The following is a 24,186-nucleotide window of genomic DNA, read 5'->3' on the forward strand; positions in this document are numbered from 1 at the left end:
GTTTAAGCCCCAGCAATGGGTACGGGGGTCATCATAAATTAGAATGTGTTACCAGAGGCTGGGAGGAAACAGGAAGTGGGGAGTTCTATTTAATGGGTATACAGTGTTAAGTTTTATAAGATAAAAAGAGGAAGCCCATGCCTGTATTCCCAGTGACCTGGGAGACTAAGGAAGGAGAATCACAAGTTCTAGGCCAGCCTGAACAATTTAGCAAGATACTGTCTTAAAATAAAAAGGATTATGATATAGTTCAGTGGTAAAATGCCACAAGAAAAAAGAATTCTGGAGATGGATGGTGGTGATGATTGTAAAACATTTTGCAGATTTTTAATATCACTAAACTGTACACTTTAAAATGGCTGATAGTAAACTTTATTTAGCAGGTCATATACATATATTTATTATGCATATTTTACTACAATGAAAAAATGAGGAACAAATAAACAACATGAATGAGACAAAGCAAAAGTCACTTTAAAGACAATATTTCAGGCCAGGAAAGACCTGGCTAGAGTCTAATTAGTGATACTAACAGTAGAAATAGGCAGTTTGAAAACACAGAAAAAGAAAACTTATACCAGAGATGGTGAAGGAGATTATTAATCTGGAACCAGAGGATTCTAGTCACTGAGAATCATTTTGTTATAGAGCAAGGATGGTTTACCAACTTCACCATGATCTAGAATATAAACACATCTCTCCACTCCAAAGCTGTTACTCTTTTGTTTTACAAAAAACTCATGCCGAAACCTCTGGACAGGTGAACTGACATGCAGAGTGTTTTGTTTAGAAGACACTGTAAAACAGGTAGGTATAATTTCCATCACTGAAAAGAAAGATTGCCCTTTGTAATTTAATGAGATGGCATCCTAATTTACTCATATTCTTCCTGATCTGGTGGTTAAAAGTCAGTTTCCCTTTCTGATCAACTCAAGATTGACTTGATGAATATGAAAAATCAATAGCAAAAAGTCCCTTAACAATGATGACCCACCAACAACCAACTGCAGTTAAGAGAACTTTATTATTTAAATATCACTCTCCCTTCCCCATAACCAACACAGGACAAAATTCACTGATAAATAGCAAAAAGCATCAACAGAATACCACATATTTTTAGAGATCTACTTTGTCAGTTTTCAAAGGAATAACAAAAAAAGTCAAGAGATCTCATTAAAAGTATTTAGACAGATCATAATTTGAGGATTCCAAACTACTTATTTTTCAAAGAAATATCCCAGACTTTAAAAGAAGAATCAAAAGAAGAAAAATCATAAACAAAAATTTAAAAAAAAATTCTTAAAAAGGTGAAGAGAAGTCACAATTTGGTTTCATTTTATTTGAAGCAGATTATTAAATAAGACCATGACTACATCCATGGAAACTTTCTGAAAGAACAAAATTTTGTCTTACTGCAAAGATTAAAGCAGTTTCAGGAATCTGAAAAACACTCATTCTTTTATGACCACCTCTGCTTGCTCTTAATGTATTCCAAATTCCTGTTCCATATTGTACTTCAATGTAGAAACATAACGTTGGCAATAAAGTTCCATTAGATACTTCATGATAGTTCTGCTGGAGCAGGTTGGGGGACTCCCTCTTTTAGAAAATACAGATGGAGTCAAATGCCTTAGAAGTTCTAGTTGAAACATGGTCCTCTGTATTAGACTCTTGAAGAAATCAATCAGCTCCTTCTACAGCTGTTGTAGCCACAGGTTTCACATAGTATGGACCTTCACTCAGGTAAGTTCTCAGTCTCAAATAATTTGGGTTCCCAAAGATTTCTGCAATTGTCTTGGAATTGGCAAGTGCTTTCACCAGTTCATATTTGGCATCCTTGGAAGCTTTATCATGCTCCACAGACCGGTCCACCAGATATTCTACAAAACCCGGACTGTTAAACATAAGTTTCTGAGCCCAGGGTTGGTTTGCAATGGCCTGAAATAGAAGACAGAAAAAAATACCTTTCTCTTAGCCTTGAAAAATTAAGTTTGTTAATGGGATGGAGTAGTATTTAGGAAGAAGTGTGGTAGAATGAACCTTTAGAATGTTACCTTTCAGATTTGGAGATTAAAATGAAGCAAATTATGTTACACATACTTATGAATACTGCAAAACAAACACCACTATTATACTATATGACTACAATGCACTAATAAGAAAATTTCAAAAATTACCTTTTCCTCCAAAGTAAATTACCTCCTGATAAACAAATGTAAGAAACCAATTCTAAATACCTGAAAGCTTAGCATACAAAGATGTTCATCACAGTGTGAAAGTTATAATATAAATGTGTAATAATGGAGGCATGATTAAGTAATTTATGTAGAAATAAAAGAAAAGATGCTTTGGAATGATGCTTCATTTGGAGAATGATACATTGTGGATTTGTAATGAAACACTGACTTCTAATTTCCTCTTTTAAAATGTAAATACACACACAGAGGCACTTTTTTTTTTTTTTTTTGGTACTGGGGATTGAACCCAGGGATGCCGTATCACTGAGTTGTATCCTCAACCCCTTTTATTTTTTACTTTAGTTGCCTAGGCTGACCCTGAACTTGTGATTCCACTGCCTTAGCCTCCCAAGTAGCTGGGATTACAGGCATGCACCACTGTGCCCAGATCACTGATATAACATATTAAAGAGAAAAAGCAAACTGTAGAATGATATGACTAGTGTGATACCATTTACAAAATTTAAGAAAATATAAAACACTATAATGTATTTTGTTTATATAGGCAACATGTAGTAGAAATATGAAATGACATACGGGCCTAGAAATCCTGAATTTGTGATCGTGATTACATCCAGGGAAGAAGGGGAATGAGATTGGGCAGAGGTAGTAAGGTATGACTGTTCGAAATACTTCAACCAAAATACATACATACATACATACTAAACTAGATTGAAATACAACAATGAAACAACTTCATTTGATTTGAAAAATCTGTACTTCTCAGTTTTTTCCAAATTTTAAATAAGCAACTTTTATGTTTATTAAAACTTCACCATTACATTTTAGTGAATAACAAGTATTAAGCTTATAATTTCTTTCTTTCAAACTTATTCTACAGACCAGCAGCATTAGCACAACCTGGAGCTTACTAGAAATTCAGGCTCTTAAGCTCCATCTCAGAACTACCATGCATCTACATTTCAACAAGATCCCTAAAGTTAATATTTAAGAAATACTGACCTAGATAACAATAATTAAGGATGAAAAGTGGACTTAAATAGCTATCCCAAAGAGAAAATTTAAAAAATTATCTCTACAGTCATGGCAAACTAAGTAGAGGAGGATAAGGTAGAATAGCAAAATCAAAATAAACTGATAATGAGATACCAATGGAGAAGCCAAATGCCCTTCTCATACAGTGATTATAAGGGTGAAGTGGTCTCTAAAAGCAGATGTTCTTGAAGATGATAGGAATATCTGTGTCTTTCAAGACTCAGATCACAAAACACATCCTCAGAAAGCCTTCCCTCTCCAATCCCATCCTAGTTTAGGCCTAGTATGCTGTGTGAATCCCATTATGATAGGATTACCAAAGACATAACTACATTTCTATGAGCCAAGGCACCATGGCAAGTGCTGGGATTACAAAGACACATCAGATATGGTCCTTCTCTTCACAAACTGCTTAATGGGGGAAGAGACTAAGTATGCAGAGACAGGTAATAAGTACCTTTACAATTACAAGAAACTTTCTTTTTTTACTGCCTGGCTCCCTCAACAGACAAAAAGCTTCAAGAAACTTTTTTTTTTTAGATGTTGATGGATCTTTATTTTGTTTATTTATATGTGGTGCTGAGAATCGAACCCAGGGCCTCACACATGATAGAGCACTGAGCCACAACTTCAGTCCCAAGAAACTTTTAATCTATTTTATTCAGGGTTGTACCCCTCACACTTAGTAAAAGAAAAAGAGAAATATTTTCTGAATGAATGAATAAATGCAATGTATGAAAGCCAACATTAACGTTTTGTTTAAAATTTGCTTAAATTTTTAAAAATGTATTTTAAAATTTAACACTGAGTTAATCATCAGTTTGGGCAAACTGTGCTAAAAAGATAACCTGAACTAGGTCTTAAAGAATAAATAAGAGGATAACAAGCAAAGTTAGGGAAGAGTGTCGGATACAGAAAGCACAGCAAAATACAGAGATTTGAAATAAGAAGGACGGCAACCCTAGAGCATTAATAAGGCTCAGGAAGAAGCTGAGGACTGGGTCAATTGAGTATGGTAGATAAGGAATCTGGAATTAATTCTGTGATCTCATAGCACCCTGTTCAAACTTCAAACAGAACCTAGCACATTTTTGTTTTGGGGGTGAAGGGGATTGAACCCCCCAGGGCCTCATACATGCCAGACAAGCACTCCACCATGGGGCCACATCTCTAGAAGCTAATACCTTTTACTGTTAATATCTTCCTCTTTGGTCTCTGAAGCAGCAGAGAGCAGAACCTGTGCTCTACACTGTGCATCCACAGGGCAAGGCACAGGAAATGAATTCCAGGTAATCGTGGGTCAAATGAGCAGTCCCAGAAGGACAGATGGAGAAGAAAATACCTACCGTGAACACTTTTAAGGCAGCACAGTGTAGTTCAGGGAAGGGTTGATTACTGATACCACGAAAGAGGTCCAGTGAGTCACGGGATAAAGAGGAAAACCAAGATTCTGTCATCCTCAGGAGATCATCAGTCTGCTGCTCAGGCTACAGGACAGAAAAGGAAAATTTCTCAAGATTACTGTATCTGGAGAAAACCATGCATTTCAAAGCCAGAAAACCTGGGTTTAGATATTCATTAATTTGCTGTGTGTTCTTAGCTTAGTCTGAAGCATTCATCTTCAAATCCAGCCCAGATTCTTCCGTTTGTTTGTTTGTTTATTTATTTATTTTTAAGTTGTAGTTGGACACAATACCTTTATTTCACTTATTTATTTTTATACTGAGGGTCGAACCCAGGGTCTTGCACATGTAAGGCAAGGGCTCTCCTGCTGGGCCACAACCCCAGCCCCATCTTCCCAGTTTTTGATGGATAGGATTCACCAATATCTATGGCCTATTTACTTCTGATATTGTATGATTCCACTTTAACTAAAAATGTTACTAGTCATATTATGAAGGTTCTCTTCTTTTACTAGAAGTGAGACAGATGACATTTACTTGGTCAGTGTTTACATTAACTAATGTTATGTTGACTTATACAGATAGATTTACTCTCCCAAACATATGACACTGTCCTTCATTAATTTCCCAGTCCACTTACTGGTAAATATAGAAGAGATGAAACTGCTTCCAAACATCTGATTTTTAGCTCTGTGGAGGCATTTTTTGCTTGATGTCCAATCCTCATGAGCAGGCGTTCAAAGCGAGTTCCTTTGAAGGTAACAATGAGATTTCGAATTTTTTTTTAATATGGTAAAGAATACAAAACTTAAAATTTACCATTTTAACTATACATTTCATTGTCATTACAAGTACATTCATATTGTTGCAGAACTTTTCAACAACTCAGCTATAATTCTGTGCATATTAGCAATAATTCCCATTCCTCCCTACCCTCATCCCCTGATAACCACTATTCTTCTTTGTTTCTAAGAATTTGACTATTCTATGTACCTCATCTAAGCAGAATCTTACAGTATCTGCTTTCCATGCCTGGCCTATTTCATTAGCATAATGTCTTCCCACTTCCTTTGTGCTGTGACACATGTCACATACTTTTAATAAAGCTGAGTAAGATTCCACTGTAGACATATTGTTTGCCCATTTATCCATCAATGAACATTGGGTTGCTTCTACTAGTTTGGGCTATAACAATATTGCCATGAACATAGGTATACAAATCTGTTTAGGTCCTTGTTTTCAATACTTCTTAGAATATACTTAGAAGTAAAATTCTGGACCATATAGTACTAGGTTCATTTTTTGTGGAACTTGCATATTATTTTCCACAGGGGTTGCAACATTTCACACTCCCATCAGTAAACAGGATTATGCCTTCGCCATATCCTAACATCTGTTACTTTATAATTTTGTAATTAAAAAAAAATTGATAGCATCCTAATGGATATGAAGTATACTTTCATACATTATGACCCCTACCAACCTAAATCACATAAAAATAGGCATCTAGTCAGAAACCAAATGACAAATCTAAAGCACACAATTATATGCAATGTAGCACATATAAGGCAAAGTGTATAGGATTGGAATCAAAGGACCTGGATTTGAGTAGCAGCTGCCCCAGTCTGTATGATCTTAGAAAATTTTCTTAACTTCTCTGAGTTTCAGCTACCTTATCTGTAAAATGAGAATGACAATGGTATGTTCTTTGCAGGACTGTAAAAGGATTATATGTCATAGGTACAAGCACTTAGACAAGTACATGCAGCAGGGATATTAGCTGCAATACATACGGCATATTAATGTTCAATATATACTTCAAAAGAGTTTTCATAACAGTGCTGCATTTTTTATTTTTTGTGAAGAATTTGTTGTGCTGTTAAGATAATCACGGATGTGTCATAAAAGTATTTTCCTTACCATAAAAGCTTATAAGTATTTGTTTCCTTTCTGACATTACAAATAAAATTCATTAAATATTCACAACAATCCTGATAAGTCAATTGTTATGCCTTTTTTATAAATAAGACCCAGAGAAGTGAGGTAACTGAAATTCAAAAAGCTAATGTTAATGGATGGGGTTGTGGCTTCGTAGTAGAGTACCTGACTAATACGTGTGAGGCACTGGGTTCAATCCTCAGTGCCATATTAAAAAAAATAAATACATAAATAAAATAAAATTATTAAAAAAAAAAAAAGCTGTTAGTGTGGTCTTTGTATCATGAATACTATTCAAAGAAGACATACAGGAAAGAGTATTTGGTCCTAATTGGTTGGTAGAACACTGAACATTGAGAAGTAAGAAATAAAAGAGTTTTAGACTTTAAATTATGAGACTGAGAGATGAGTCCATAGTCATGGTGAAGACTACTACCAACAAAAGTAGTTTCTACAATGCAACTAACCCACCAGCAAAAGAACTTGAGTTATTGCACCATTATGAAAAATAAAACACAACTAAAGAAAGTCAAGACAAGTTATACCAACCTGTTTTCTGTAAAACCTGTTTGCCTTCAACATTGGATCCCAAGATTCCAATTGTGTCTACAGCTACGCCAATCATGGTGGGGTCCTGACTTTCTATCATTTCAAACACCTTTTCCACAAAGACAGGATAACGCTCACAGATCTGTTGAGGACTATCCATGACAGCCAGGTTTCCAAAAAATTTCACAAATCCTAAAGATATTTAGAAAAATACATCTTAATAAAAGAGTTAAACAGTACAAATTGTAGGCTCTATGTTTTCAAAGGAACAGTAATAAACTACAGGCCAGAAAGAGAAAGACTATAGAGTTGCCTGGAAACCTGAGACCATTCAGATATCCAAATGACTGGTGATATGTGGTCCTGAGAGAATAGAAACCTCAGGGTACCAATGGTACAGAGGAAGAAGAACAAGGACAAATGGATACAATTTGGAGTAAGGCAAGGTTAGAGTCATTATTGGGAAGACACTTTTAAACATACATGCTCAATAAAATAAGGTAGGTTACATAAGGAAGCAGTAAATCCCCAACTTCTGGGGAGTGCTAAGGATTAATTAATCAAGCCCTAAAACAGAATGGCTAGAGCAGATCCTGTATCATACAGATTCCAACTCACAGATGTGATCAATCTGTGATATATACTGTAAATGTTAGTATTATCATTTTTATTTACATTTCTTTTAATTGAGCTTCTAAATAAAATAACCTTCATGCTTTAAAAAGCACTAATATTTCAAGAAAAGCAGTCAACAGTGCATGCATGGCTCTCAGAGCAATGGATTCTACCTACTAAGGGACTGTGGGTATCATTTTTAAAATTAACTTTTTGAATTAACAAATTGCATTATGTATTAAGTGAACATATTTTGAATGTATGTGTAATTATACATTACAGAATGACTAAATTGAACAAATTAACATCTTATCTCATACCCTTTTTATGGTGAAAAATTTAAAATATATTCTTAATGATTTTAAAGAACATGATACATTGTTATCAACTAGTCTATATTTCTCCTAACTGAAATTGGTATTTTTTTTTAAACATCAAATTGTACACTTTATTTATTTTTATGTGGTACTGAAAGTTGAACCCAGTGCCTTGCATGTGCCAGGCAAGCACTCTACTACTCAGCCACAACCCCAGTTCTGAAATCTGTATCTTTTGAAATTTGTTATCCAACCCTGCCTCACCAACCCCTGTAATCACAATTCTATTCTCTACTTCTGTAAATTTGACTCCTTTAGTTCGTGTACTGTTGAGATCATGTGGCATTATCTTTTTATGCCTTGCTTTTTCCACTTAACATAATGTTCTCTATCCATGTTGCTGAAACTAACAGGATTCTTTCTTTTTAAGGTTAAAGAGTAGTCTATTGTGGATGTGATCCACATTTTCTTTCCTTTATTTTGTTCTGTGATGTGGGGATCAAAACCAGGGTCTCCTGCATGCTAAGCAAGTGCTCTTATCACAGAGCTATATTTATAACCTCATATTTTCTTTATCTGTTATCTACTGGCAGTCACTTAGGTTGATCCCATATCTTGCCTATTGTGAATGCTGCAAAGAACAAGGGAATGTAGGTATCTCTTCCACATATTGACTTTACATCCTTTGGATATATACCCAGTAGGACTGCCAGTTCATCTTCTAGTTCTCATTTTAGTGTTCTCAGGACACATACTGTTTTCCATTATGGTCATATACTAATTGGCATTCCCACCAACAGTGTGCAAGGGTTTCCTCTGCTCCCTGTCTTTGTCAACACTTGCTACCTTTCATCTTTTTTAATATAAGCCACTCTTAAATAGGTGTGAGATGATTTCTCACTGTGGTTCTATTTTGCATTTCCCTGATGATAAGTAATGTTGAACATTTTTTCATATACCTGACAGGCATTTAAAAAAAATTATTATATTTATATATATATATACATATTTTTATAGTTGTTTATGGACCATTTCCTTGCTACTAAATCATTTGCATTCCTTATATATTTTGGATACTCACCCCTTACCAGATACATGGCTTACAAACATCTCTCCCATTCCATAGGCTGCCTTTTCATTCTGTTGTTTCCTTGGCTATGCAAAAATCTTTTGGTTTGATACAATCCCATTTGTCTCTTTTAGCTTTTGTTGCTTGTACTTTTAAGGGGTCATGTTCAAAAAATCTTGGTCTAGAACAGTGTCATAGAGTTTTCTCCTATTTTTGTTTTGGGAGTTCCAGTTTCAAGTCTTAAATATACAAATCTAATTTCATTCTCTGCTTATATACATCTGGTGCCTTGACACCATTTATTGAGAAGGCTGTCCTTTCCTCATTGAATGTTCTTGGCATGTTTGTTGAAACTCAAATGGCCACAAATGCATGGTTTATTTCTGGATTCTATCTCACTTGTCTATGTGCCTGTTTCATGGCAGTACCATATTGTTTAGATTCTTATAGCTTTGTAGTATATTTTGAAGTCAGGGAAGCATTGCTTTAAACTACTTTGGCTACATTGTGTTTCTATATGAATTTTAGGATTTTATCCCCCTACATCTGTGAAAAACACCATTGGAATCTGGATAGAAATTATATTCAATCTGTAAATCGCTCTGGGTAATAGTATAGAAATTGAAACAATATCATTCTTTCTGATCCATATATCTGGGATATCACTCCATTTGTGTCTTTAATTTTCTTCACTAGTTATTTTACAGTTTTCAGAGTGCAGATCTTTCATCTTCTTAATGAAATTCATTCCTAATTTTATTTTTATGAACACTATCATAATGGAATTATTCTATTTTCTAGTACTGGAGATTGAATCTAGAGCTTGAAGCATGCTAGGAAGTTTTCTGCAAATAAGCTACATCTCTATCCCATGAGGATATTTTCTTTTTCATATAGTTGCTAGAGTATGGAAATGCTACTGATTTTGTATGTTACTATTGTATTCTGCAACTTTGCTAAATTCATTCAGGCTTTTTTGGCAGAGTCTGTATTCTATATATAAGAACATGTGGGGCTGGGGATAGGGCTCAAATAGTAGCACACTCACCTAGCATGCGTGAGGCACTGGGTTTGATCCTTAGCACCACATAAAAATAAAATAAAGATATTGTGTCCATCTAAAGCTAGAAAATAAATATTAAAAAAAAAAAAAAAAAGAAGAATGTGTGTTCTACATATAGCAGCAAATCAATGTCTTCTTTTCAGATTTGGATACCTTTTATTTTTTTCTTTTACATAATTGCTCTAGTTAGGATTTCAGGTACTATATTAAGCAGAAGTAGTACCAACCCGTGTCTTGTTCCTGATCAAAGAGAAAAATTTTTAACTTTTCACTGCTGTGTAGGTTACTCCTTCTACACCTTTTAATAAGAGATTTATGAAAGAATGTTGAATGTGTCAAAATGTCTTTTCTGTTTCTACAAGCATAATCATATGAGTTTGCATCCTTCATGTGTTAATTTGTTGTACAACATTTATTGATTTGCATATTGAATCATCCTTGCATCTCTGGGATAAATCCTACTTGTGAATAATGATGCTGCTAAATTTGGTGGCCATGAGTATCCTCTAAAAGAAACTGGCTCAAAGCAAAATAATTCCTGGCCTCTTCTAGCCAATATAACTCAGAAGCAAAACATGTACTGTCACTTCCACAGGCACCACTATTTCTTACCTGGCAAATAGAAGCTAGAGAAAGGGTCAGAATCTGCCCCAACAATTATGTTAGAAATCTGGTCAATTACTCCTTCTTGAGCAAGGTATTGTCGTCCATGATGGGTATATGCTAGAGATGTCACCATCTCTATACAAGTGGCTCTATAAAGAAAGAACAAAAACAAGGAGTTTGTGCACATGAATAGGATGCTTTTAAAACTGTTTTCATACAGGTTATCTTAATCTTTTCACCAAATCTGAAAGGTTAATACCCTTGACTCTTCTTAGATAAGGACACAACACTTACAAGGTGAAAATGACATATTTGGAATATCACTTGTTGTTACAAGATAGAATTTATACTTAAATCTTGACTTTTTGACTTGAGGCCCACTATTGTTTCCACTAAAACATAGTTGTTTCCTAAGAGATTTTTAGCTTTTATTTTGAAATGTCAAATACACACAAAAGTAAAGTGATTAGTACATTAAACTACCATGCATTCATAACCCTGATTTAATAACTATCAAGATTTTGCTTTACTTACTTCATCTTTCTTTCCCATTTTTTGCTGAACTATTTTAAAGATAATCCTAGTTATCGTGCCATTTACCCCTACACACTTCAGTATGCATCTGTAAAAACATGAATATTTCCTTACATAATTATACTGTAATTACCATATATTAACAACTTAACAATTCTATGGTATCATCTAATTTTCAACGATGAAAAAATTACTCCTAATAACTAAAACAGTATTTTTAATAGTTGATGCTGAAGTATGTTAACTGACTATCATTTGCAGGTTTTTTTCCCTATGTTCTTGTTAGGATAATACACAAGTGCTTTTAAATTTAACTAATGACTGATTTATACATATAGGTTTAATAATTCAGTTACACTTAAAGCACATAGGACATCAGAATATGGATTTTAGGACTGAGGGTGTAGTTCAGTGGTCGAGAGCTTGACTAGTATGTGAGAAGTCCTGGTTTCAAACACTAGCACCACAAGCAATCAAAAAAAGTCATTTGGTTAGAAGAGAATAAAAACTTACACACATAAAGATGACAACTGTACTAATATGGTAACAGCAAAATACTTGCTCAACAGTGAGGATAATAGCAAACTGGAATATCAATAAGGAGACGTTTGGCAGATAATAAAGGGAACTTAAGAGAGTAAGAATAGGGATCTAGAAAAGATTGGAATTAACATTCATTTGTTTCTATGGTCAGTTCATTTACTCCTCACTACTTCTTTAGAGTTGTTATTGTTCCATCAGAAAGATGAAGAAACTGAGGTGTAGAAAGGCTACAATCATTTGTCCAAGGTCAAACAGCTGATAAGTAGAAGAGAGGTATGCAAGGTCAAGTCCATCTCCTTTTCAAAAGCCCATATTTTATAAGTCAGTGCTGTTATTTTAACAAGGCCAATGAATGTATCTGATAAAATGTTAAGTAATCCGAAATGGCAGTTACCACGTGACTACAACTATTTAAGAGCATACCTGCCCAGGAACAGGGGACACAATCACTTGAAAAAACTGAACTGTCTTGCAGGGCTTTGCTAAGTTCCAATATGTTAATGTTATTATAATGTAACTTGAGTGATTTCACATAATTTTTTTTTTTTTTTGGTACTAGGGATTGAACCCAGAGGTTTTTAACCACTGAGCCACATCCCCAGCCCTCCCCTCCTTTTAAAAAAATATCTTTGTTTTTTTAATATGGTGCAGAGGATCGAACCCAGTGCCTCACGCATGTGAGGCAAATGGTCAACCACTGAGCCACTTGCCAGCCCCCTCCTCTCCTTTTTCTGGTACTGGAAATGAACCCAGGGGCACTCAACCACTGAGCCATATCCCCAGCCCTTTTTTGTATTTTATTTAGAGACAGGGTCTCACTGAATTGCATAGCGCTTCTCCCTGAGTTGCTGAGACTGGTCTTGAACTCGTGATGCTCCTGCCTCAGCCTCCCGAGACACTGGGATTATAGGCATGCACCACCACGTATAGCTTACAGAAGTCTTGAGGTTGCAGACTAGACACAAGCTCTAATAGAACAGATCATGACAGGTCCCAAGGCTGGTTCTTGGCCCTCTAAAAGAGGACTTTTCTGTTTAAGATCTGTCAGTGAACACACCTGACTAGTACATCCTCACCAGTCAGCTCTCTCAGAAGCTGGGTTACCAATCCACTTGTGGTACAATAGTTTAAAGATTCTGATGACACAGAAGAAATCTCCACAATTAGCTGGAAAAAAAAAAAAAGAGAGAAAATGGAAAAACGTCAAAACAGCCACAAGCCTATTAGGTCTCATTTTAAATTAAATGCAGAACTGGGTACTTTATATGATTTGAGTTTTTAAAACTCCATTAATTTGTCTCTAGGAAAACTTCACTGAACACATAAGAAATCACTATGGCACCAAAATATTCCATTATATCTGTGTGTATCCGCACCCCCTTATCATCAATCTTGGCATAAAAGCCTAAATTAGCAAAAATAAGCAGATTATTTAAAATATTCATTCATGAGCTAGGAATGTAGCTTAATGGTAGAGCACTTGCATGGCAGTATGAAGAACTGAGTTTGATCCCCAGCACCTCAAAGGAAAAAATAGTTCATCAATTCAGTTACTTCTTCATTTAGTGTGCCCTGAGAGCTTACTGAGAGAAAAAGGACACTGAAGACTTTGAGAAGTGACAGAAACAGATATAAATTTTTAAAAGATCTTTTTTTCTGGTGCTGGTGGGGTGTACCAGAGAATGAACCCAGGGGCACTCAGCCACTGACCTGCATTCCCAGCCCTATTTTGTATTTTATATAGAGAAAGGATTTCACTAAGCTGCTTAGCTCCTTGCTGTTGCTGAGGCTGGCTCTGAACTCGAAATCCTCATGTCTCAGCTTCCTGAGCTGCTGGGATTACAGGCATGCACCACGGCACGGACTAAAAGATTATTCTTATATACACTTCAAAACATCTTGCTATACATGATAAGTACATACAACTACATGTCAATTAAAAAATAGCATTCTAGCTGCATGTAAGATAGATGAGGGATGAATGACAATAACAGATGAGGTAAGCTGCAGTGGTAAATTATCATAGGGTAGGGTGTGGGGATATACCAATGAAGAGAAATACACAAGTTTAGGTAAAACCAACACATAAGACCTTATAAGAATGAACTCAAGGTCTAATACACAACTCTGTAAACTTTGGGGCAGGGCCAGTTTGTTACTGCTGTATTTTACTATGGCCATGGGGTAGATCAGGATTCAATTGGAGCATGAGTATGAGGGGCCTGGAATATGTCCACTGGGGCAATAGTTAGTGAGTAGTTGGATGTGAAGATCTTACTTCAAAAGAAAGGCCTGGGATGGAAATTTACATTTGAGTCATCATCACATAGGTGGGAACTGAAATCACAAGATAAATCAAACTAAGCTGTAGTCCCAGCATTTAGGAAGCTGAGGTGGGATGATCCCTAGAAACCAGGAGTTTGAGGCTAACCTGGGCAACGAAGCGAGGCTGTTATCAAAAACAAAACAAAACAAAAAAAAAAAAAACCACCACCAACAACCTAGAAATGAGTACAGGGTACAATAAAATCTGGGGTTGAGACTTTGCCTTCATGAATGAAAACAATTAAAGGTTCTTGGAGAATAAAGAACTGGGAGATTAAGAAGAAATAGAGATGCAAAAGGAAAACCAGAGTAGTGTGGTATCAGGGCATGTAAAGTAAGAAAGTTTTTTTTTTTTTTTTAAAGAGAGAGAGAGAGAGAGAGAGAGAGAGAGAGAGAGAGAGGGGGAGAGAGAGAGAGAAACTTTAGTATTTATTTATTTATTTTTTTAGTTCTCGGCGGACACAACATCTTTGTTTGTATGTGGTGCTGAGGATCGAACCCAGGCCGCACGCATGCCAGGCGAGCGCGCTACCGCTTGAGCCATATCCCCAGCCCCAGTAAGAAAGTTTTGTAAAGAAGGAATTAAGACTGTACAGGGTTCCATTTTGAGTATGCAGCCTATTAAGTGTGTCTTTAGGTCAATTACTCCTTTGTTGGGCCTGGTGGTGCAGGCTTGTAATCCCAGTGATTTGAGTGGCTAACACAAGAGGACTGCGAGTTCAAAACCAGCCTCAGCAATTTAGCAAGGCACTAAGCAACTCAGTGAGACCCTGTCTCTAAATATAATACAAAAAAGGGCTGGAGCTATGGCTCAGTGGTTAAGTGCCCCTGGATTCAATCCCCGGTACCGCCCTCCCAAAAGTACTCCTTTACTAGTGAGATAATATTTCAGACCAGTTTCAATGCTATCTCCTCTAATAGAGTAATTATACTACACCATTTTTTGTATGACTCTCCCACACACCAGCTGGGAATTAATCCCTATATTCCTAGCACCTTGGAATAGGGCCTAACACAGATTATATATCCAATAAACACACATTAAATGAACCATCTTGCCTTCCATTTCAAGTTTACTATATTTTGCTTTGTAAATGTCCCATAGTTTTTAGTCTTACCTCATACACCCTGTATCGAACAATATCATTTGTTTTCATTACATTTTTCAAATCATCCAGCAGATTGCTTTCAAATAAAGCCTCAAGTCCAGCTTGAGTTAGTGATATTCTTGACAGGGATTTGATAGCCTTACAAGGAAAGAAAATATCTCTTAAGTCACAAAAATACAAAATATTTACATCTACTTCTTGAGACTGATGTGAAAATCAGTGCACAAAATGTACTTGCCCAATGAGCAGTCATTACATTTTAGCTATTGTTATTTGTAAATAACTGGAAAAGATCAAGTAACCCAATGTAAACCCAATAATGCAAATATATGTATCACAGAAAAGAAGTTCACTACTATGTATTTGATAACCATTTATTTATCTGATACCAGCTACATGAGGCTATAAATTCAGTTCCATCAATCATCAATTTTAACCCTTCACCTCTCAATTCATAAGGCCTTTTTCGACTTTAAGTTACTAATGTCTCTACATGTTAATTGATGTGTTCTAGTAAACTCACCGCTTTAGCTACAGATAGATTCTCTCCACCAATGCAATACACAATTTGTTTTAGTAGATCAGCATTATTTAGAATCTCAGTAACAGCATCAGAATTTTCAACAATTCTTCCAATCTGAGAGAAAAAAAAAAAAATACTCTTTCAAGGTATAGTAATGTGAATAAATGACAGTCTAATTTCCTTAGTGTGCAATTATTTTAGAAGTTACAGCTATAGGACAGGTCCCTAAAAATTCATAATGACCCAAATTCATTAAAATGGTGTAGTAACATATTTAGCACCTTTTTTTAAAAAAATAGTTTTTAGTTGTCAATAGACCTTTATTTTATTTATTTATATGTGGTGCTGAGAATCAAACCCAGTGCCTCATACATGCTAGGCAAGTGCTCTACCACTGGAGCCACCACCCCAGCCCCCACCATCTTTAGCACCTTTAAATGAAAAGGAAAAAAACGAACAAGACACCATGGGTACAGAATATTGATAAGTTAGTGAATGTAAACAACTCATATCAATTTTTAGTTGCACTGACTTTGGACAAATTAAATAACTTTTGAGCCTAATATCTTACTTGTAAAGTGGAAATAATGACACTTAATTCCAGGGTAGTTTTGAAGATTAAATGAGACTAAATAGGCAAAGTACCTACTGTGGTGTCTGGCACATACATGGTCAATGAATAAATTGATACCATCTCCCTTTTTTATTGAATAACACCTTAGAGAAGAAAAGGAAGAGCAGTAGAGTATTAACTAGACAACTGCTTAGTTCCTAACATTTCAACAACATAATCTTTAGCAGAAGCTCTTTATTCACATAGTAGGATTTTCTGGTTACCAAGATGGTAAGAGTTACTGTCTTAATTTTTTGGCTTACTGACCTTTAGGATAGCACTTATTTCATGTCACTACAATGTTAGGCAGAGTAGCTATTTAAACACCCAAGAATCTTTTTCTCTAGACTAGAAGCCTCTTATAAAAAACCAAAACAAACAAACAAAAACCCACGATAGATTTATGTTGATAACTCCAACAGCACATGGCACAATGCCTGGCATGTCAAAGGAATTCAGTCATTATTTGGTGAGTGAATGATTAAGATAGTACTAAGTGAATTTTTTTTACTTCAGTTTCTATTTCTCAGGTTATAATTCATTAGGCACAACAGAATAGACTAGACATACCCTAGGAATACAGAGAGATTAAAACCCAGCATACAACCTGCCCCAGAGAAGTTGGTTCTTCTTATATAGTAAAGTTTCATACCTGGGACAGAGTGAGAATTTTAACAGAATCATCAGGGTGATTAAGTCCCCTTTGTAGGTCAACCTTGAGGTTCCTAGCCACGTGAACTGGTTCCACAGCTTGAAGCAATCTCTCCAGAATGGATACACACAAAGTAGTCTGTTCCCTAAAGGAGACACCATAGATCTCATTAGTTCATGTCCTGCCAGATTGGAAGCAACAGGCTAATAATAGTGAAGCTTGGCTCACTAATTTGTGCCATAAATATGTTTTTTTTTTTTAAAAACAGCAACTTCTATTTGCTCATTGAACATTTAGTAAGTACCTGTTATCTGCTTTGCATGTTTTGGGGCTACAACAAGGATTACGATATATTATTTAGTCTAAAGAAGTTCAGTCTAATGGAATATACAGAAAAATAAAAGGCAACTACAATCCAGGTAGATAAATGACATAACCTAGGACTAGAAGCTATGGGAGCTTTAAGAACACAAAGTATAGGGAAGGCTTCCCAGTTGGGTGACACCTGAACTAAGTTAAAAAAAAAAAAAAAAAGTAGGAATGATCTAGAAGAAAGGTACTCTAAGAAGAAGGAGTAGATGGAACTGCGGTTTTGGCTCAGCGGTAGAGCGCTTGCCTAGCACATGTGAGATTCTGGGTTTGATCCTCAGCACCACATAAAATAAATAAATAAATCAAGGTATTGTGTCCATCTACGACTAAAACTATTAAAAAAAAAAAAAGAAGAAGAGGGAGTAGAAGCACACGAGAAACAGAGGAAGAAAACACCTTGTTATACTTTCAAGGAACCACATGGGGCTTGGTATGACTAGGGTCAAAATAGGGAACAGATCTGGAGAAGGCAAAAGAGTGACATGAATAGCAAGAAATGAAACTGGAGAGATGCACAGAAGCCAGATTCTCAGAGATCCAGACTTTTTCCAGAAAAGCAATGGTAAGTCATGAGATGGCTTTGACAGAGAAGTAACAATGAGATCTAACTTACAGAAATCACCCTGGGCCTGGGTGGCTCAGTTGTACAGCATGTACTTTAGCATGTACAAGGTCCTGGGTTCAATCACCAGCAGAAGAGATTAGAAATGAAAAACAAACAAACAAAAAAACCCAAAATCCTTCATCCGCATTAAAGAAAGAATTTTCAACATGAAGGCAGTTCATGTGGGAGGTGATAAAGAAGTGGATCAGGGAAATAGCAGTGGAGATAGAAGAGGGGGGGAAAGATACAAAAGGAAAAGATCCTGTTTCAAGATCAATCTTCTGTCTTTTAATAAACAATACAAATAATGGGCTAACATATTGCTAATAGGAGACTACAATTAAACTAGTATAACTTTTCTAGATGACAATTAAGGAATTACAAATCAAAAGTCTTAAAAATACATACACTTCCTTTAACTTAGGGATTCTACCTTGCATAACTGGGTCTAAAGGAGTACTTAAGAATGTTTTCATAGCTAAGAAAATTAAAAATATGCTTAGACAAAAACCTACATATTAATTCTCAAAGCAGTAGAAACAACCCAAACGTTGATGAATGGACAAATACAATGTGGTATAGCCATACAATATTCCATTTACCAATAAAATGGGAGGAAGTACTCATAATGCTATAATATGAACAAACCTTCAAGTATTATATGCTAAAACAGACACAAAAGGCTTTTTTTTTTTTTGGTGTGAGCCACATCTCCAGCCCTTTTTGTATTTTATTCTAAATAAAATACCCTATCTCTAAGATAGGGTATCACTGAGTTGCTTAGTGCCTTGTTTTGCTGAGCCTGGCTTTGAACTTGAGATCCTCCTCCCTCAGCCTCTGAGCCATTGGGAGTGCATGTGCCACTACACCTGGTAAAAGGCTTCTTTTGATGATGATTCTATTTACATGAAATGTTCAGAATAGACAAAACAATAGAAACAGAAAATAGGTTCCTGGTTGCCTGAAGGACAAGAATACAGGAGAAATGGGGAGTGACTACTTCTAGATTTGGGCTTCTTCTCCTTTAAAAAAATTGCTGACAAATTGGGAGGCTGAGATAGGAGGATCACTTAAGCCCAGAAAGAGTTCAAGGTCAGCCTAGGCAATATAGCAAGAATCCATCTCATTAAAAAAAAAGTTGCAATTACATATAAGATAAAATTCAACAATTCACCATTTTAACAATTTCTAACATACAGTTCTGTGGCAGTAAGTATAATTACACATTGTTTTTGCAACTATCACCATCATCCATCTCCAGATTATTTTTTTTATCTTCCCAACCTGAAACACTGTACCCACTGAATATTTTCCATCCTTTCTTCTCCCAGTCCTTTGAAACTACAGTCTTACTTTCTGTGTCTCTAAATTTATGTATTCTAGAGATTTCACATAAATGGAATCACACAAGATTGGTCCTTTTGTGTCTGCTTATTTCACTTAGTAGAAAGCCTTCAAAGTTCTTCTGTCAGAAATTCCTTCCTTTTGAAGGCTGCACATAAATACCCCTTTGTATTTATCTGCCACATTTTGTTTGGCCTTTCATCCTTTTTTTTACTTTAGCAATCTAGCAGATGTACAGTAAAATCTCACTGTGGTTTCAACTTGTATTTCCCTAATGACTAATAATGACATGACTCTTCATTTGCATATTTGCCATCCATACTTCTTCCTAATTTTGCCCAATTTTTGAGTATTTCATCTATTGCTATTGAATTTTTAATGCTTTATATATATCCTGAGTGTCATTCACCAGATATAGTCTTTGCAAAGACCTTTTATTTTCTCCATTGACTTGTCTTTTCATTCTCTTTAACTGTGACCTTTGAAGAGCAAAATGTTTAATTCTGATGAATTCCAATTTATTCTTTTCTCTACCTGCAGTAGTAGGGATTAAAAGGGCCTCAAGCATGTTGGTGAGTGCACTACCTTTTTAAATTTTTGAGACATGGTCTAAATTGCCCAGATTGGCCTTGAATTTGCAATCCTCCCGCTTCAGCTTCTTGAGTATCTGGGATTACAGGTGTGTGCCACTGTGCCTGGCTCGATTTGTTCTTCTGGTATCTTCTTGAAGAAATCCATTAAACTCAAGGTCACAAAAAGTTTTTTCATATTCTTTCTTGTAGAACTTTTACAGTTTCAGGTTTTATTTTTAGGCCTATCATCTACTCTCCTACACTGCGGATGGGAATATAAAACGGTATAACCACTTTGGAAAACAGTTTGGCAGTTTCTTAAAAAGTTAAATATATATCTTCTACACACTATCCAACCATTCCATTCCTGGCAAAGATTTGTACATGAATGTTCACAGCAGTGTTATTTATAATATCCCCAAACCAAAAACAACTCAATGTTCATCAACAAGGGATGGAAATCTCAATTTGGGTATACTCATATTATGGACTACTACTTCCCAGTAAAAAGGAATAAATTACTAATTCATGCCACATGTATAAATCTCAAAATAATTACACTGTGCAAAAAGATATCAAACAAGACTACATACTAGGGCCGGGGCTGTGGCTCAGTGGTGGAACGCTCACCTAGCATGTGTGAGGCACTGGGTTCAATCCTCGGCACCACATAAAAATAAAATATATTGTGTTCACCTAAAAAACTAAAAAATAAATATTACAAAAAAAAAAGACTACATACTACACGACTCCTGTAAATAAAACACCTTTCCTTCCACATTACCAAAATTCCAGCAAACTCATCCATAATGATGGAAAGTAGATCAGTGGTTGCCTGCCTGAGGTGGGGAAAGATTTCCAAGGGGAGTAAAGAAACTTCTGGGAGTGAAAGATATCTTCACTATCTTGATTGTGGTGATGGTTTTAAGTTTTATATCAAAACTTGTCAAATTGTACATTTTATTATATGCAGGCTCATTGTATGTAAATTATTCCTCAATAAAGCTGTTTTTTAAAAAGCAGTGTTAAGTTAAACTGCATAGCGTGTCAATTTCAGGTCACATGGGGCCCTCTGGTACCCAAAACCAAAGAGTTAATAACTTATAATCAGTCTTGTTTGACTTCCATTTTATAAAGCAGTGATCTTAGGACTTAATTTCACTCACAAAAATACCTGTCAAGATTCTAGGTTTAGTGGGGAAGGGAGGGGAAGATGGGAATGGGAAAGAGTAGAATGAATTGGACATAAATTTCCTATGTTTATATTTGAATATATAACCAGTATAACTCCACATCATGTGCAAACACAAAAATGGGAAGTTATACTCCATGTGCATGTCAAAATACATTCTGTCATGTGTAACTAAAAAGAATAAAAAAATTAAAAACCAAAAAGATTCAAGGTTTACATCTACAAGATCACACAACCTGAATCAATATACAGCAACAGGATAATAGCAATGTATTTGGAGACTGCCAATATATTATCCAGAAAAGAATTATTTCCATAAACTGCAATTGGTATCTATTGTGTAACCAGTTCTGAACTGTTCTTAAAATTTCCATTAAAATTATTTCCTAAAATACTAGTCTATCATTCAAGGACTGTCTTCCCCATGGACATTATTCCTTAAACTCTCTGTCTTTTCAGTTTCGGCTGCTTCTCTATTGCCAACTTGTGGCATAATCTTTGAAAATCTCTTCATCTATAATATGAAGAAGTTAGCCTAGGGGCCCTCTCTAAACTCTATTAACCTCACTTTGTATCAGGTTTACATACAGTATTGTATGTTGAGCCACAGATGAACAAAATATGACCTCTGCCTTAAAAAATACTTACAAACTAGAAACACATACATGGAGAAACATAACAAAGCAATTATATCAAGTGTCATTAACAGAAATGAAGTTGCCCTTTAGGATATCTTGAGTAACTGAGATTTTCTGGTAGGATGGCATTTTCGCTGGGCCTTAAGCAGCTGACAGAATCTGTAGAGAGGAGACAGTGTTTCAGTCAGAAGGATTTGATGAATTAAGTTAGAAAACTGCAAGTCATGCTCTAGGAACATTAATGCCACATGGTAGATGGAACAGATGAAATATAGGTGAAATGAAAGAAAAAGATAAGACTGGAAAAGTAGGATGGAAATATATTATCCAGATGATAGAATGGCATTTTCGCTGGGCCTTAAACAGCTGACAAAATTTGTAGAGAGGAGACGGTGTTTTAGTCAGAAGGATTGGATGAATTAAGTTAGAAAAGTGCAAGTCATGCTCTAGGAACATTAATGCCACACAGTAGGTGGAACAGATGAAATGTAAGTGGAATGAAAAAAAAAAGATAAGACTGGAAAAGTAGGATGGAAATATACTGTGAAAGGATCCAAATACCAGACTAAGAAATCATGATTTCAAACTGTAGGCAAGGGAAACCATGGAAAACATACGAGCTGACCTGAGAAGTTCCCTGTGCCTACAGGTTGGGAAGGAATAGTTAGAAAAGAAAACAGGAGGTAATGAGGATCAAGACTAATAGACCTATTGTATCTACAACAGACCTAGCAAGAGGGAGAGAATGAGCTTCGAAGAGAGAAAAAGGAGATATTTCATAGGTAGAGCTGAATAATGGAAACTAATGGATTTAATAGAGGGAGAAATCTTAAGTCAAAGCCAAGAAAGCCCTCTGAAATCATCCAAAGTGATCCAGCAGTTCATTAACTTTTCAAGTAGAAAGATCACTTTTAAATCCTGTATCACATCTTAAAACTCCTTTAAATGATAAAATTATCTGTGTTTTTAATTGCAATTGGCATCTATTAAATGTGTACTAAATCAAAAGTAAAAGTTGCAGTTCTAATATTTTAACTTCTACTTCCATATTAGAAGTTTCTATTGTATCTCTGCTATTGACATTCCCATGTTATACAAGGTAAGCAAGTGTGTGGTAGGGTCTAAATTATTTTTTAAAATTACAAACAATGAGATCATAACTTTTGCTATTTTTTTCTCATTGGACTTATTATGAGAGGTCTTTCTATATCCACACCTACAGTCCATCTTCTCTGACTTCCATGTTGCAAAGCAAGAATCTTAGCACTTAATTTCACCACAAATAATATTTTAAATAATTGCATAGTGTTACATGGCAATACCATATAATTAATTTATATTCCATTTTAATGAATATTTGGGTTTTTTCTGGGTTTTCTGCTATTACACACTACCTGTTATGAATATTCCCTGGACATATAACACATTTTATGCAAACATACCTGAAATCCTATAACACAAATGACTCAAAATGTGTGTGAAATTAAAATGTTGGTTACCAGATCAGGATCCTTTTTTTCAAAAAAAAAAAAAAAAATATATATATATATATATATATATATATATATATATATATATATATTTTAGTTGCAATTAGACATAACTATTTTATTTATTTATTTTTAAAATGTGGTGCTGAGGCTCGAACCCAATGTCTCACTCATGCTAAGCAAGCGCTCTACCACTGAGTCACAAACCCAGCCCTGGACAGGATCCTTTTTTAAGAGAGGACAAGAATTCGTACACATGGTTGTGGAGTTTTTATAGGTGGAGGACCTTGTTCTTTTCCTCCAATTCCTACTTCATGGATAAGGGAAGGAGGCCAGACAACTGGAGAAAACACACCCAGGGGCTGGACTTGAGTCCCATCTCTCGCCTTCAAGCCCAAGATCCTTTCCTCTCTCCAATTTCGGCTAATTTCTGCTTCCCCAACATGGAAAGTCACTCTCCTCGCCTCCACCCACCCATCTCCATACTTGGGGGTGCTCACTCCAGGTCAAGCACCGGGATTCTCTCACCGATGGTTCTCGTTAAGCAGGGAGAAAAGCGGGCCCAGGCGCAGCTCCGCCGCTTGCTCTCGAAGCTCGTTAAGCGGCACAGCCTGTATCACCGATTGCAGCGCACGCAGCTCCTCCAGGGGGGCTTCCAACCGAGCCACCTCCCTCAGCAGCGCCAGCGCCTGCGCCGCCATCTTGCCGGCTCCTGCCCGCCGGGCCAGCAGGTTCCCGAGGCGCTTCTCCAAGCCTCGCGAGATGGGTTGAACGCAGGCTCCTTTTCGGTCTGCCAAGTCTCGCGAGACTCCTGGAACGTCTCAGGTTGCCAGTGATGTAGCTCCTCGGTCTGACGTCACGAGGAACTGTGCTCAGTTACTC

At 36.0% G+C, this 24,186-nt stretch overlaps 1 protein-coding gene across 1 annotated transcript; it reads right to left on the reverse strand.

The window, feature by feature from the left end:
* Window positions 1-1,005: 1,005 nt before the first annotated feature.
* On the reverse strand, window positions 1,006-24,044 carry Psmd5 (proteasome 26S subunit, non-ATPase 5). Its single transcript, XM_027945198.2, has 10 exons — window positions 23,833-24,044; window positions 17,093-17,237; window positions 15,828-15,941; window positions 15,314-15,442; window positions 12,928-13,037; window positions 10,800-10,942; window positions 7,124-7,315; window positions 5,277-5,386; window positions 4,580-4,720; window positions 1,006-1,938 (listed from the first exon to the last, which is right to left on the reverse strand). Exons 1-10 carry the CDS (start codon window positions 24,003-24,005, stop codon window positions 1,681-1,683), a joined length of 1,515 nt encoding a protein of 504 aa, XP_027800999.1. The 5' UTR covers window positions 24,006-24,044; the 3' UTR covers window positions 1,006-1,680.
* Window positions 24,045-24,186: the final 142 nt, after the last annotated feature.

This window comes from Marmota flaviventris, chromosome 13, assembly GCF_047511675.1.
Source record: "Marmota flaviventris isolate mMarFla1 chromosome 13, mMarFla1.hap1, whole genome shotgun sequence".
In the NCBI taxonomy this organism is placed as follows: Eukaryota; Metazoa; Chordata; class Mammalia; order Rodentia; family Sciuridae; genus Marmota; species Marmota flaviventris.

What these genes read in the sequence shown, in the direction of transcription:
- Psmd5 (XM_027945198.2), bottom strand. Translation starts at nt 24,005, where the DNA reads ATGGCGGCGCAGGCGCTGGCGCTGCTGAGGGAGGTGGCTCGGTTGGAA. An exon ending in CTGCTTAACGAGAACCATCG is followed by an intron (nt 17,238 to 23,832) that starts GTGAGAGAATCC and finishes TGTCTCCTTTAG; the next exon opens with GGAACAGACTACTTTGTGTG. An exon ending in CTCTAGCTTCTATTTGCCAG is followed by an intron (nt 7,316 to 10,799) that starts GTAAGAAATAGT and finishes AAATATCTTTAG; the next exon opens with GATTTGTGAAATTTTTTGGA.